General features: G+C 44.5%; 1 protein-coding gene across 1 annotated transcript; it reads left to right on the plus strand.

Moving 5' to 3' along the window:
• The first annotated feature begins 4,556 nt into the window (after positions 1-4,556).
• NME4 (NME/NM23 nucleoside diphosphate kinase 4) lies at positions 4,557-11,749 on the plus strand. The gene is made up of 5 exons (XM_075831439.1): positions 4,557-4,712; positions 7,381-7,511; positions 10,120-10,221; positions 10,823-10,935; positions 11,440-11,749. The coding sequence occupies exons 1-5, from the start codon at positions 4,631-4,633 to the stop codon at positions 11,558-11,560; spliced, it is 549 nt and encodes a 182-aa protein (XP_075687554.1). The 5' UTR covers positions 4,557-4,630; the 3' UTR covers positions 11,561-11,749.
• Positions 11,750-16,788: the final 5,039 nt, after the last annotated feature.

Consider the following 16,788-nt stretch of genomic DNA (forward strand, 5'->3'; position numbering starts at 1 on the left):
TGTGTAGTCTGATCCTGCAGTTGTGTAACTCCACGGCTGATCTACACTGGAAAAAGAAAAGCTGGCATCCGATAGGTTGCTATGTACAACTTATGAATGTGCCTTTTAAAGGAACACTCCAGGAAAAAGCTGATGCACTAGGGCAGATTTCCTACTGTCTGGGTCTAGAAAGTGATGAAAAATGTGCCAAATATTTTCCGTTTGGCGGAATTTGATGATTGCACATCATTGGTAAATGTGGGCCACTGTGTGAAGTCCAGTGCAGGGCCTTGGTGCAGTTTCACACAACCAAGTGCCACTCGGGCCATTTTCACGGCATCCAAGTGGCACCTGATAGTTTCTACGGACCCATTCAATTTAGCGGGTGAATTGGGTCCGTGAAAACTGACCCGATTCTCGGTCTCATCTTATCACGGACAGGACCCGGCAGGAACACAACGGTCGTGTGCATGTGGCATAAGGAGTTGTGCATGATTCTAAGAACGCCAGAAAGTGATGTGCCGCCCCTGTGACGCCCTGTGCTAGACGTAACACAATGGAGAAGATTTATCTAAACTGATACAAAGGAAAAGTGGAGCAGATGCCCAGAGCAACCAATCAGATTGGTGCCTCTGAAAAAACGAGAGGTGTAATCTGGTTGGTTGCTATGGACAACTGCTCCACTTTTCCTTTATACCAGTTTTGATAAAGATTTCCCTAATTTATCTGTTTTTCCTGGGTGTTCCTTTAATCATAAAGTAAATGTTTAGTTTAGCAAATCAGGTGCCTGTAAAGGGTAACTAAACTTTCAGAAAACTTTTGACATGTCAGAAGTTTGGATCGGTGGGGGTCCGAGCACTGAGACCCCCACCAATCGCTAAAATGAAGCTGCAGAATCGCTCGTTTGATCGCTGAGCCGCATTTGGCATACGAGCTCCTATACTATCGAGTCCGTACACCAACTGTCCGGCTTTCCGAGAAAAGCCGATCAGAAACAAAGCCGCTCACCCGAGCACTTCTGCCGCTTTTGTTTTAGTGCGGACCCCCCCCCCCCCCACCAATAAAAACTTCTGACTTGTCACTATGACATGTCAAAAGTTTTCGGAAAGTTTTTAGTTACCCGTTAAAGGAAATCGCAAAAACTTTTGAAGATTTTAGAAGATTACTCGTTAAATCTGCATAAAAAGCTGAGCGGGGACTCTGTCACCTCTGAAAAAAAACTCAGGTGACAGATTCCCTTTAAAATCTGCAGCCCTGGCGATTGCTGGCCAGGTCTGATGATCAGGGAGCAAATCTCTCTTGTGCTGTCGCAATCGCTATTGATCGCGGTATCATGAGGGTTAAGCGGACAGAATCCGGTTTTCCCCAATCCCTGTTGGTTGTGATTGTGCGAGCTCTACCGCAGGACCCCGGCGATACATTTAGGGCGCTAGGTGCTACGTGCTATCTCCTGATGCTGTACATTCACCGTGTGTGGGACTAAGGGGTTAAAGGGGTTTTCCAGGTTCTTAAACATCGTCTCTGTAAATTATTTAAAAAAAAATCTATCCATTTAATATGTTGAAGTACCCAGAAAGAGCCAATAAAGGTGAAATCTGCTTTGAAATATCCCTTTTTATTAAGAAGGTGCCCCTTTTAGGGTAAGTGCACACAGGGTGGACACACTGCATAATAGTACACCGCGTATCCGTCCTGGAAGCCGCAGGGAATCCGGGCCGAAAAACCACCAAATTGTGGTTCAATTCATACTTACCCCGTTCTCCAATGTTGTGGCGATGCAGCCTCCTGGGATGACCCTACAGTCCATGTGACCGCTGTGATTGGCTGCAGCAATCACATGGGGTGAAACGTCATCACAGGAGGCTGGGCTGCTCTCTGAACAGAGGTTTGCATCGCTATGACAACGGCCAGGGGTAAGTATAAACTTTTTATTATTGTTAAACCACAAAAACTTTTTTTTTTCTAATTTGCGATTTGTTTTTCTTTTCGGCTGCAAAAAAAATAAAAAAATCGCAAAATTTGCATGTGTGTTGCGGGTTTTACCTTCCTGTTGAACTGAATAGGGGAAACCTGCGACAGAAAAGCAGCGATTCTGCAGAGTAAATTTACTTGAATTTATGAATGGTTTCTCGGCAGGTTTTTCCCGCTGCGGGTGGCTGAGATTTGTTCAGCTCTCGTCCGCTCTGCTGCTACTCTCGGGGTATGTTCACACGGCTTATTTTTGGACGTTTTTCGGGCCATAAACGGACGAAAAACGTCCAAAAAATCGGAGGCAGAACGCCTCCAAACATCTGCCCATTGATTTCAATGGGAAAAACGGCGTTCTGTTCCGACAGGCCATTTTTTTGAAAAACGGCCACGTAAAAGAATGGGCGTGAAAAAGTGCATGTCACTTCTTGAGAAGTTTTTGGAGCAGTTTTTCATACTCTATAGAAAAACAGCTCCAAAAACGACTGTAAGGCTATGTTCACACGCTGAGCCAAAAACGTCTGAAAATACGGAGCTGTTTTCAAGGGAAAACAGCACCTGATTTTCAGACGTTTTTTGAGCAACTCACGTTTTTCGCGCCGTTTTTTCGGCCATTTTTGGAGCTGTTTTCAATAGTCTATGAGAAAATGGCTCCAAAAACGTCCCAAGAAGTGTCCTGCATATAATGTATATAAGTGTCCTGCACTTCTTTTGACAAGGCTGTAATTTTACGCGTCGTCTTTTGACAGCTGTCAAACGACGACGCGTAAATAACAGGTCGTCTGCACAGTACGTCGGCAAACCCATTCAAATGACTGGGCAGATGTTTGCCGACGTATTGGAGCCGTATTTTCAGAAGTTTTTTTGAGAAGCGTGTAAACATACCCTAATAAGCTGCGGAGTTTCCACAATGAAATTTGTTGCAGAAAATACGCAGTATTTGCACCACGTGTGTTCTTACCGTTAGGCCTCATGCACACGACCGTAGTTTTTATCCGTAATTGTGGATAAAATACTGACCATCATTTCTATCGGCCACGGACACCTTGGGGGGGGGGGGGGTGTCTGGGAACTGCTAAATAGATAGGACATATCCTATTTTTTACAATTACGGACCGTACTCCTATACTTATTACTGTGAGCACAAACTCAAATGTGGCGGACGATCCGCGGGCCCGTCCGTGCAGTATTTAATGACCGTAAATCCTGCACGGTCGTGTGCATTAGTCCTAAATAAGCTGATCACAGCGGGTCCCCAGTGATCAATTTGTAATACTTGGTGGAATCCAGCAGCAAGTGTTCAATTATCCTGCAGTGCCACCACAGGGGAAATGAAGCATTACACGCTTCTCATTCAAATCAATGGTCTGTCCCCATATTGCATGGATAGGCCGGGTCCTCCAGAGACTCTCTTTGTAGCCTCTCCACTTTGGTTGGTCCTAAACACAGGATGCTCGATTAACTCAGCATTTCCTAGTAGGGTATTTGGAGTATTTTTTTTTTAACATCCCTGTATTGACTCAATAAAACTCTATTGAATAATGTTCGGTGATCACGTGATCTACTACTAATGTCTGTCAGCCCAGTGATCACATGTCTGTGTACGCCCAGTGTTCTTGTCAGAATACAGAGAGCGCGTTCCACAGAAAGTAATGTAATCTCATTGTTTAATGAGCCTGGAATTATGTTGGGATTTATCATTTAATAGAACGTTTCCTCCAAAAGAGGAAAAAAAATTAAAAATCTGTCCTCAGATCGCCTCCTGACAAATGACGTTCAGGATATTCGTTATATCTGTTTCTGGGAACGCTGGATGATAAAAAAAAAACCACGTCCGCCATTAAATTTATTATATAGCTTTCCCAGACGCCTTATGTCCTAGAAATACAGGAATATGTTACAGTACAGCTACTTAGATTTACCATTCCAGAGTCTGGGAAAGCTGGGTGACAATAGCTATGGAAGTTGTAGTTGCCGCCATCTTCAGCCATTTCTTATTTATACCAACTCGACATAAGCGGACAACTGAAGGACCTGTTCCAATGCTGAAGACAAGCCGCCATCTTTTACAGGGGAAAAGAAATGCTTATGGCATGTATCAGATCGTTGTCACCTGCTGCTAGCTATGCCTGTTGCTAGGCAACCACCAACGTTTTTTTAAGGGTTCTTTTTAGAAAGCGCAGCGACTCCAGAAATGATTCGTTTGTGAGCTGGAAGACTCTCTAATGTATAATCATGATCAGCAATTCCGGTTTTCACCAAAATTTTCTTTTAAGTTCAATTTAAAGTCTATGGCGCAACTTATGCCGTAATAATCACCCAACAATATAATGAATCGCACCAATGCACCCAAGAAACCTTCGTCTAACCCCGGCCTGGCGAGTATTATCATTCTCATGTCTTTTACAATATCGGTCACCAAAACTAATCTGAGACTGACGCTATTAACCAAAATTGTTGTCACATGTCACTTCCCCTCCTCTACAAATTACATACATAGGTTTCCCTCGTGCGTGCCCCTTAAAGGGGTGTGGCTAAACGGTCTCGAGGGCAGAGAGCGCTGTGTGGGCGTGGTTACTAGTTTAGAGTTCCAGGCTGTGGGCGTGTGTAGTCTCTTGTCAGCCACGCCCACCGGCGTAGAAAGGTTTAGCCGGCGGGTGGAGGAGTCTCTGTCCCGGTCACAATGAACTTCATCCTCCGGGGGCTGCTGAGCGGGGGGAGAGCCGTGTACCCGGCCAGGGCACAGTGCCTGCACTACAGCTCTGGTGAGTGGACGTCCCTGGCATGTGTGCTTACCGGGGAAACTTCCCAAAACTTTACTGCTCCCCCCTTTTATCTTCATATATGTAGTGGAAGAGTAATACAGTCCATTGTACAACATAGGTAGGAAGTTCTGCCCAAATAGTGGGTGTCATATATATATATATATATATGTGTGTTATTGGTCTGTGCTTATCCCTTTAAAATATTGGCTGAATGATGGATGCCATGAAACGGGCTCCTGTGTGCGTCATGACTATAACCGATCCAGCTTGTCGCTTGCGCTCGCCTTATGTGGTCCCCCCCCCCCCCCATTCATTTCTAACCCTAATTTTTGGGGTTTTTTCTTTATCCAATGGCATGCACCGCGTCACCCGAGCCTGCCCTTGCGTTCTCCAGATCGGTTCTGCCCATCGTGTGCCGTCCCCTTTTTCTCTGCGCTGTATATAATGCTAAACTGAGGTCTTTAGAGAATGGCGCTGAAAAGGAGGTTGGGGGGGGGGGCACTCTTATGTATTTTGCATTAAACGTGGCTATTGACGTCTATCTGCGGCGTGCCCTCCCCAACCACAAATGTATTTTTTTGGGTACTGCTGCCTTGTTCTGGGGTTTGACACATTGGGCTGCACCACTGAAGCATCCGTCAATGTCGTATGATGGTTGCATTGACGACTTCTGGTAGAAACGAAGTCGCATGATTTACAGCCGTGTAGCTGGGGCTTAGAATGTAGGGATACGATGTAGCAGTGCTCGGTTACTGGCCTTCCAGCTGCTGTGAAACTACAACTCTCAGCATGTCGGGACTACAGGCACCAGACTACTTCTACGGTCTCTGCTCTTCTACATCTTGTTTCTGAGCGTGGCTCCCAAAGGCAATGTTATCGGTCATGTACGCTCTCCCCCCAGGGGGTCAATGTGCCCGGCGAGCTCATTCATCAGTGTATATTATACGCACGCTGCCGGCCATTCGTTAGCAGCGCCCCCTCCCCCTGGGGTCCTTGTTCATTACTGGTAATTAGTAGCAGCTGATGGGGCAGAGACTCTCAATCCAATTATGAATAAAGTCCAAATCACGTACAACAAAACCTGCTGCGCGCGCGTGCCGAAAAATATGAACCTCCTTGAGCCAGGATGTCCAGTTGTAATTCCTTGTATTTCAATTTCTCGCGGTTTTCAAGATCCATGCTTGCTGTCGGTAAATGGAAACCTTTTTATCACATCCAGAGGCTGAAAAGCCTTCCTGACCTAGTTCTTTCATACAGCAGCAGTTTGTTACAATGTATCAGTGTAGGTATTCCTCTATGAGCTAAACACTGCAACCCGCCATGGACGCCAGAGTTTAATTTGTCCATTGTGCGTATCCTGCCCAAAAAAAATCCACGTATCAATTTACTAGTCAGACTTACAACTGAAACACTTTGTAAAACCAACGGATATTTAAAATGCCTATAGGTGGGTCCGTCCCGTCCCCCCCCAACAGTTCAAAACGCAACGTGTGAACTTGTGCGGCGGCCGCTCTGTGGTATTGCTGGCGAAATCGAGCTACCATTGGCTACCGCGTATGAACGTGGTCTCGGCAGCATGCGGCAACCGCAGCGTGGGATTTACCATTCAGGATTCATGAAAAGTTGGTTGACCGCTTTCTCAAAAAGATATAACCTCTAAATGGTTGAAAGGTATAATTTAAGGGGTTAATGCAGGTCTTGGTCTATAGACTGGGTGAGTATATAATAGCTTTGTATGTAACTGGTCTATAGAACGGGATCTTCTCGGGCACACACGTCCTGTATAATGCCCGTTGTGGCTGGCACATTTATTCATGGGGCCGGGGAGTTTCTTCTGGCCACTTCTCTGGCTCTTCTTTCCTCCCCCATACATATAGTAAGTGAACACACACCCTTCTCATTGACCTTTTCCGGTGTCTGGAGGAGCCTCGCAGAAGGGAAGGGGGGGCACCACTACTCCTGCCTTCCTCAAAATAAGCACTGGAGTTTTTTTTTTTTATTGATGTTGCCGATCCATTGCCCTGTGGTTCCAGCATCGGGGAGAAAAAAAAAAAAAAGTTGCAATGTTTAATGACCATCTACATCTGAAAAATTGGGGCTCATGTTCTACGCAGGTTTAGTATTTTATTGGGGAATTGCTTAAATAACAATTACCGGGCAAGGGGTTATCAGAATTGCTCTTTAGCAGCAGGAAAGTCAATACACAAACCGTACATATCTGTAATCTCATCAAGCATCTATTTTTTTGTTTTTATTACTGCCAAAAATTTGGCTACAAAACCGGCATATGTGAATGCCCCCTTATCCAGTCCCATTAATGACATTTTACTTTATATTTTTATATATTACAGCGCCTGTATAGTCCCCATTTACACATGCCTTCTGTGAAGACGAGGACCCTGAATGACGTTCCTCGGGATTATGACCTGACTAGTAGTCCAGCTTCTCCGTTATTGATTGGCCATGCCTGTTCTCTAGGGACACGTATATGGAGGCCATGGCTTAGCGCTATAAATATCCTTTGTATATGGAACAGACACGACCAGTCGATCCTTATTCTGTATATTTGACAGTGATGTGTTTTTTTGTTTTTTTTAATTCCTACATGTCTAGTTTTCGTGTTTTCCACGTTACTCTTTGACCCTTGTATATATTTTGTTGGTCCTAGTGGCTCCTGACATCCGTGAAAGAACACTGATTGCTGTAAAGCCGGATGGGGTACAGCGGAGGCTGGTGGGAGAGATCATCCAACGATTTGAACGACGTGGCTTCAAGTTGGTGGGAATAAAAATGCTGCAGGTACTCGTTCTAAATACCCCATTAGGGAATTCTGAGTTAAGAGTGGAATCCATCAATTATTAGCCCGAGCAGAGAGCGCCCCTCTCTGGAGGTGCCAGACACGTGCGTATATTGCATTGACAGCCTATTGAATTTATTGGGAACTGTGTAATGCATCAATTCTCCTGTGGCGGCGCTGCAGGAGAATTGAACAATTGCTTACAGGTTCCCCTACAGATGGCATCTGATCGCTGGAGGTCTTGCCACAGGACAACTTGTGTTAAGATGGCAATGTGGGGAGCATTGTTACCTTGCAGCCTGGGGTCCTGGGTTCGAATCTGACCAGGGGCAGTGGGCTGTCAGTGTAGATTTGTGTAGATGTGTATGCAGCTAGTGTGACCAAAGACCTTTATTATTAGTGTACAACATGGCTGACTATGGTTGTATCGTCCTGTCCTAGTTTATGGTAGGAAGAGCAGCTCTGAAGTACAAACTGCTGTTTTAACGAAATGCAGAGCAATCTAAAAGTAGAGTACATGTAAACTATAATTTTGTTAGTCCTAAAAGTTTATTTTTCTGACCTGGGAGAGCTGTTTCCAGATAGAAGAAGCACTCAGAGATTTCTGTAACGCCAGTTAACTTCAATAGGAAGCTCGACGGATGGCACTGGCCAATTCCTAGAATAAGTAAAGGTCTGTCTGATGGGAATCTTACTATTCCTGACAACCATCCCTGGAGAAGTTGCGTCTTCTACATGAGTAATTTTTGGAACAGTCCCTTTTTATTGGCATTATGAGTAGTGCCACATCACAAATTCGGCTCTTCTACATCTGTACAAAGTGTGACAACCCTGCACATCTAATGAACACGGACTCTTTCACCAGGGGTGTGTAACGCATCCTGTCCAGACAACTTGGATCCTTTTACTTGTGTGGTTCACCAATTGTTCTTTAATTATAGCTCCATGAAGGATGGCGCTCATGGGTATAAAAGAGCTTTATGATGAAGTTAAAGGGGCATTCCCATCTTAGACGTTTATGACATGTCCACAGGATATAGGAGAAGACTCGGCACTCCATATTGTTTTGTATGTAGAATATTTTATTAGCAATCCACAGCACAAAATAGTGTAATAGTTACATAATTGATAAGGTGGAAAAAAAAGACACCGGTCAAGTCCAACCTATAAGGGTTTAGTCACATGTGGCGTATTTGCCTTATATTTCCACAGGGGAAAAACATTACAATGTAAGACTATGGGAAAAATATTACGCAACCAACTGAGAAATATGGAATAATTTTCTCATTGGACGTTGTACAGTTTTACAAATACCCGACCCTTCTCCTACCATAGTGAAAAAATTATTACAAGTTCGCTCACCGTGTTTCCACTGCGTTAATTCATGCAGTTGTTTGATTCCACGTCCAAATGTTGCAGGTGCTTAACGATGCTCCAAAAGAAATCCAGAGTCGACAGCAGGTATACAAGGCAATTGAAGTGGACAATAAATGGTGTATCCAGCACTCAGTATAAAAAAAATTATAGCTTTATTCTGTCATTTTAAAACCAAGATTAAAATAAAAATCTTGGGACTGCGCTTACGCGTTTCAGACCGCTAGGGTCCTTAGTCATAGCGGTCTGAAATGCGTAAGCATGGTCCCGGGATTTTTATTTTAATCTTTCTGTTTTTTAAAATGACTGAATAAAGCCATAACTTTTTTATACAGAGTGCTGGATACAAAATATATTGTTCACTTCAATTGCCTTCTCCTACCACGTTCATCCAGAGGAAGGCAAAAAACACCCATGAGGCCTTGTTAGGGGGAAATATTCCTCCCCGACTCTGAATATGGCAGTCTGAGTAAATCACCGGACAATCACAGGATTACTGCAAAACGACCTCGATGTCTCATTATAGACAAAGTAGCTCTGAGTATTTAAAAGAATCCAACATAGTTTCCGTAAGGGTAAAATTGGAGTCGCCGTAATCACAATCCCATTGCGTTTCTTGTGATGCCATGCAGCCCCAAATGTACAGGGGTATATTAGGCAATTTCTCAAGAGTCTCCAAACGTGACCCTTCTCTTGCCACGTGGTATGTGTTACTCAATGCAACCAGCAAAGTTTTTACCTCCAACTAATGCCGTTATTCACACCGCCGTTTTAACGGGCGTCACACAGCTGCATTAAAGTCAATGTACGTATATGGGGCTATTGACACAGCCCTAATTTGACGGATCATGCGACCGCCTGTGAAAAAATAGGACATGTCCTATTTTTGCCTGTTTTCACAGATCCCTCAATAGGTCTGAGGGACCTGTGAAATCCGGTACCACGGGGATGCAAAGCGGCCGATTTGACGCCCATTTGTGTGAATAAGCACTTATTGTGCTTGCAACGTTGTAGTTAGTCGATGCAAGACCCACGTTATTACATTGCCGGATTTTATACTTTTTTTTGTTTTTTTTTCACCAGCCAACCTGGATACTGGCAGAGTCACAACTGCGTTATGTATAACCACTGTGCCCTATGTTATTAGCTGGTGAACAGCTTGTGATGCCAGCACCTTGGAGGGCATCTCCGTAGGGTTGGACAGCAGCCATTTCTAATTAGGCTTTTTCTCCTCAGGCCTCCGAGGGGATCCTGGCTAAACATTATCACGATCTGCAGAGAAAGCCTTTCTATCCGGCACTCATACGTTACATGGCGTCCGGACCTGTGGTAGCAATGGTAAGTACAGGCGGCGCTGACATGAGATGCAGGATGTGCTGTCTCCGATGGAAATATCTAGATTTGCCTTGTACTTATCTGAGCATATGAATTCCCCCCCCACCCCCCGAATTACGACAAAACTACGAAAAATGTCTTATGTAAATACTCCAAAGGGGTCAAGCGCACAGATTTATCACTAGTGGGGGAGATCGATTGTGTCTAAAAGAAAACATGTCCCTGTTGCCCATAGCAACCTATCAGAGCACAGCTTTCATGTCTTAAAGTGCACTGGAGAAATGAAAGCTGCACTGTGATTGGTTGCTATGGGCAACAAGTGTAGGTTTTGACAAATGCGGCCCATATTCTGCTCCAATTATTAAAACTCTTTTACGTAAAAGTAGTCGTTGTAATAGTAATGTACGGAGGGGAATTATTGTGCATGCAATTCCCTAATATAGGGAGGGGTCCCAATGAAGGACGGTCATAGATACACCGATGTTTAGAAATACTTGGCCATTCGGACACTGAGGAAATATCTGGATGTTGGTCTTATTAGGGTCGGTTTTTTTTGTGAAATCTGAAGCCCTGAAATACCTTGTGGTGGTTTTTGTTTCTCCAGGTTTGGGAGGGACACAATGTGGTAAGATCTTCCCGTTTGATGGTTGGCGAAACTGACTCTTCTCAGGCCAAGCCTGGTACTGTGCGAGGAGACCTTAGTGTCCATATAAGCAGGTGACTACTCGGTCAGTTACAGAATCGTATGCAGTGTTCGTACGATTCTTCTATTCAGACTTTTTTTTTTTTTTTTTTTTTTTTCTTTCTATCTAGGAAAGCTGAGTGATCAATATGGCCGACCAGAGTCGCAGCTAGACCTACGCTTAGGGCAGGTTTGGTTTCCTGCACTTGCCCGGTGTTAAAACCCCGACCATGTCAGAGTGGTTTGTTTAGGCACCCCCTAGGGGTCCCAGCATCAGAGAGTAATGCCCGGCGAGCCCCTCCTAGCTAAACCCCCTGTGACTGACTACAGCTCCCGGAAAGGCAACCGTATCCCTACAAGACCAGACTGTCTATTCAGGAGCTTGGGAGAGCTGGATGACCATTCCTGTAGGAGTTGCATGAACTGGATTGTATTGGCTCACTCAGCTTTCCCAGGAGCAGATATAATGCAAAACTGCTAAAAAAAGAAAGAGGGGAAATAATAATAATAAATTGTCAACTCCATCTATCTGTCCACAGGAACATCATCCATGCCAGCGACTCGGTGGAGGTGGCGGAGAAGGAGATCGGCTTGTGGTTTCACAGCGCAGAATTGATCCACTGGGAATCAAATGATCATAGTGACTTGTATCAAGTTTAGTGCTGCTCAGTGGCCCCTCATACCCTGCCGAGGGGCCCCCCGAAAATCTTTAGGAGGGTTACAACGAGTAAATGACGGGAATATTCCAGTCCAGCCCTTAGGTTTGGGGTTTAAGGATATTTAGGGCATTGACTGCCCTCCACCGGCAATTATTGTTACTGTTCAATAAACTTTTGTCTTTATATAAAATGTGCTGTGCGCCAGCGTCGTGTTTACGCCATCCGCTCCAGAGACGTTCGGTGGGGGCAGCTTTTTCCATCGCTCTCCTCCCATGGGAATGTCGTGATCTGTGATCTTGTTTATCTGCCCGCGAGGTGCTTGTTATATTAACCCTTCTAGCGCTGAACGTAATGTCAGCGATCTTCTTTACTCCAATGCTAGGAGAGGGTGTCGTGTTGTCGAGCACAAAAACATTAAAAGGAAATTACAGATCATTAAAAAAATATATGCAATTTATACGTTAAAATCCCTTTACTCCGGCATTAGTGTGTGTGTGTGGGGGGAGGGGGGGCGGATTATCAAATATTGTGGTTTGATATGTACCTGTAGTCTTATAACAGGTTATCTAAGCTCGGTGCTCTGCTTCTGGGTCAGTGGGTTTTCCCAGCTCTATGGGATTGTTGGTTACCGTATTAAAGGAGATGTATTTTATAGAATTCCATTAAAGTTAGATTGAGGCTTATTTTCTCGTTTGGGAAAGTCCTCCAGATCACATGAATCCTTTTCAGCTTTTTCCATAAGTTTTGGGAGAGGGGAAAAATAATTATGAACGAGATGCTCTCACTTTGGTTGATGCTGCTTATTTGTCTGGAAGCTGTAACAGGGAGAAGGCCAAGTCTGACATCCCCACTACCTGTCACTTCATGGTAGCATTTTGAGGTGGTCCCCTTTAATAGAAATCGAGCACATTTTAGCAAAAGACATGCACCAGAAATAATATATTTAATATGTACCAAATATATACTTACTATAAATGGCATGAATTATAGCGCAGGTCTACGCCAGCTCACCGCTAGTATTGATTTGAGACTGGCGTATGGACGGCTAGTGATGTGCCTAATTTGTTTTATAAATTAAGTTAAGGTTGGTGTATGTGACACCAGTCTTAACAATCCCCCCCCCCCCCCACATTTCTTTGACAGAAGAATGAAAGTAGGGGTTCCCTAGAAGTGAGAAATGTTAAGTGATTCCCCTATGGTGACAAGGTTGTAAACCTTGTCCAGCCACTGGTGGGGCATACAGCTTCTTGCATGGAGGCCATGATTACTTTTTATACCACTGACACTGATCTGCTTTAATCTAGGGGTATGTGCACACGACCTCCTTTTCAGGCGTAATGGAGGCGTTTTACGCCTCAAATTACGCTTGAAAAGACTGCTCCAATACGTCGGCAAACATCTGCCAATTGCTTGCAATGTGTCTTACAATGTTCTGTGCAGACGAGCTGTCATTTTACGCGTCGCTGTCCAAATACGGCGCGTAAAATGACGGCTCGTCAGAAGTGCAGGACACTTCTTGGGACGTTTTTGGAGCAGTTTTCTCAGACTCTATTGAAAAAAACGCTGCAAAACACGAGTTGCTCAAAAAATGTCTGAAAAAGGAGCTGTTTTCCCTTGAAAACAGCTCCGTATTTTCAGACGTATTTTGTTAATCGTGTGAACATATCCGAAGGGTAAGGCAATACAGAGCGGCCCTGACACTGTTGCAACGTGGCCAACAACCGTGCTGGCACTGTAGGCGCGGCTGTCAAATACCTTGTTAAGGGGTATTCTGGTTACGCGCACATGCGCACTGCCGCTCCATTCATTCTCTATGGGAGCGCTGGAGATAGCCGAGTGCAGTGTTTGGCTTTTTCTGGCGCTGCCATAGAGGATGAATAGGGGTAACGTGTTGTAACCTGTGAAATTGTGCGGCCATAAAGGGTGTATTAATTCATGGCCACTAACAGGCTGTTTGACAGCCGCACCAAATATGGGGCTGGTGCGGCTGTTAGCCGCGTTGCGACCCTGTCAGGGTCGCTCCATGTGGCCTTACCCTTAGGTTACACAAGGACAATGGGCTCCCTGTTATGCGGAGGTGGTGCCCACATGAGTGATACATCAGTCCATACACATCCCCATAGCTATATATAATCTAACCGCACGTGTACAGTACAAGCTGCTTCCTGAGTGCCGTCTGTTCCTGCTTGATCAGCCTCTCACTACACCTTTACTCCATAAACCCCATGTTTGTGGTTTGCGCAGTTTTTAATTTGCATTGATTTAATTTATTTACATGCTGAAGTTTTTGGGATCGTACTGCCAGACTGCACCCGCCGCCTACATGGATGTTCTGCTTATAGGGGGTGCAGCAGCAGCGGTAGCAGTCGTGCCATGGTCCTGGTGGCTGAGGGGGTTTATGCTGCGTAAGAGACCAGAATGATAAATGGCACATTGGGGGGGGGGGGCACTGTTACAGATTTTGCATTGGGCCCCAGGAGCTTCCATTTAGGGCTTGTCCACACGTAAGAGACTTGCTGCGTATTCTCCATCTGACATTACGGACGAAAAATATGCAGCGGAATACAATAGCAGCGAAGTGGGTGTGATTTAATAAATGTCATCCACATGCAGCATGTCAATTATTGCTGCGGAAAGTTGACTGATTTGCAGCGTTTTTTTTTTTTTTCCCCCATAGAAATCAATGAGGAACAACAATTACACAGAAAAGTACAATGTAGTGCGTAATATGCTGCAGAATTTCTTACAGGGGATGAAAATTGCATCAGAGGAAATAGCACCATCGCACAGCCTTTGAAAAATTGCGCCAGAAATCCGCAGTAAAAAAATGAATTCAATGGTGCGGATTGTCTGCTCGATGTGGAAAATGCGTTACGTGTGGACAAGCCCTTACACCGGTTGTCGCGTACATTGACCTCCCATATGTCCGTATTTCGTGCTGTGTGAAAAACCAGAACAATTCCATCTAGTGCATGAGGATGGTCACCCCAAGTAGATATCTTGCAGAACTTTTCTGAGTACAGGTCTTATGAGCTAAAAGGTGAAACTGCAATGCAAACTGTGACCCCCCCCCCAAACATCACATAGTACTGCAGGGATATGAGGCAGGGAGACTTGGGGTCCAAGTATGGCTGCAGCCTCGGGACCCCCTGCCTGCTTCTATGGACTATATTTTTGGTGTCTATATAGGGGTTTTCACTCGGCTTCCCTCACTTAGGAGGTGGTGTGTGAGATCTGTGAGTGGAGATCAGCGGCGCAGAGTTTGATTATAATAAGTATCTGAGAGGATTGCTAAGATTTACATAATTAGATTTTTTGTGCGTTGTTCCCAACGTTGGTTTTGCTGCCAACGCTTTTTATTTTTTAATTACATTATTTGTGACCACTGCTCGGCAAGATATAGCCATTAACCCCTTAAGGACACGGCCAATTTTGGCCTTGAGGACAGAACATTTTTTTTAGATTTCCCTCTTCATCCCGACTCTCGTAATTTTTATTTTTTTTCTACGACGTAGTTGTATGAGACTTTGTTTTTTGCCTGGAATCTCATAGACTTTGCTGGTACTGTATTACGCTGCGGTTTTACCTTCACCTAATACGCAACATGTGCATTTGGCCTAAGGGTCAGTTCACACGCTTAAATACTGCAGATTATCTGCAACGGATTTAGTTGCGGAAAATCTGCAGCATAATACAATAGCAGCAACGAAGATGAGAAATCTCATCCACGTGCTGCCTAAATGCTGAGTGGGAAAAAAACGTTTCGAAATTTCTGTGCGGTTTTTTAATTCGCAACATGTAAATTGTATTTGGGTAATCGCTGCTTATTTGTAGCAGGATTTCCCCATTGAACTCAATGGAGTGGTAAATCTCGCAAAAAATAGTTGATGTTGCGGTTTTTTTTTTGCTGCGGAATTACCGCGATTCCGCAACAAAACACTCAACTAAGAATAAAAATAAAAATCTTATACTTACCCAGAAGTCTGTGTTTCTTCCTCTAGGCCGGCCCCCTGGGATGATGTTTCATCCCATGTGACCACTGCAGCCAATCACACAGCATGTCTGCCCTGTGTGAACATGACCTGTGGATGAAAAAACCTGTTCACAAATACTGAATAAAGGCCTCATTCAGATGGCCATAATGCGACCACATGTATTATGGCCGCAAGTCCTGGCGTGACCGCGAGTCTAATGACCTGAACTAATGTCATCATAGTGATCTGTGTCAAATCAGGATTTACGTTTGTAAGGCCTTAGGGTATATGCACACGTGGTGTTTTCAGCGGTTTTTCGGGCCGTAAACGTCCCGAAAAACGGCTGATAAATCGGAAGCAGAACGCATACAAACATCTGTCCAATGAGAAATACGGCGTTCTGTTCCGAGGGGGGTGTTTTTTTTACACATCGTTTTCCAAAAACATGCACGTAAAAAGACGCCCGCGGAATATAAGTGTATGTCACTTCTTAGGCCGTTTTTCAATGACTATAGAAAAACAGCTCCAAAAACGGCCGTAAAAATTGCTGCGAATAAACCAAGTTTGAATAAAAAACGTCTGAAAAAACAGCTCCATATTTTCAGATGTTTTTGGTTACCCGTGTGAACATAGCCTTATTCACACGAACGTACTATGTGTCTGTGTGCCGACAGCACACGAACCCATGCAATTCAATGGGGCTATTCAGACGTGTGATTTTTCATGCAGCGTGTGTCCGTCGCGTGAAACTCACTGCATGTCCTATTCTGGTCCGTTTTTGTGGACCACGTCGCCCATTGAAGTCTGGGGATGTGTGAAAAACACGGACGTCATCCGTGTGCTGTCCGTGTTTCACGCACCAGTGGCTAAAGAAATGCTGAGAAAAAAATAAAGTGCACAAACGCGGACATTAAAAACTGATGCTACGTGGAACTGAATAATAATAATATGACATGCGATTTTAATAAAACTCTATAAACTATAAAATGGCGTTATTTTACATGTACACATGCGCTTTGATGCGACGCCATAGGTATACATTAGGTGCAATATACACTGCAATGATTTGACACGATCGCATTGTGGCCGCAACACCCAGACTCCTATGGTGGGGGTCCGGGTGTTGCACCCATAATAAGGACGCTATGGTGGGGAGACCCTGTACCCACCCCCTTACTAAATTTAACTTTTACATGAATCCTGGTCTAATGTTTATTTTTAAACAATTTGTGGTTTCCATTGGCAAAAATCGACA

The sequence above is a fragment of the Rhinoderma darwinii genome, chromosome 6 (genome assembly GCF_050947455.1).
Source record: "Rhinoderma darwinii isolate aRhiDar2 chromosome 6, aRhiDar2.hap1, whole genome shotgun sequence".
Taxonomy (NCBI): Eukaryota; Metazoa; Chordata; class Amphibia; order Anura; family Rhinodermatidae; genus Rhinoderma; species Rhinoderma darwinii.

Bases quoted from the DNA above. Each gene is read 5' to 3' on its own strand.
- NME4 (XM_075831439.1), top strand. From the start codon at position 4,631: ATGAACTTCATCCTCCGGGGGCTGCTGAGCGGGGGGAGAGCCGTGTAC. The intron at 7,512-10,119 runs GTACTCGTTCTA...TTTTCTCCTCAG, and splicing joins TGGGAATAAAAATGCTGCAG to GCCTCCGAGGGGATCCTGGC. The intron at 10,222-10,822 runs GTAAGTACAGGC...TTGTTTCTCCAG, and splicing joins CCGGACCTGTGGTAGCAATG to GTTTGGGAGGGACACAATGT.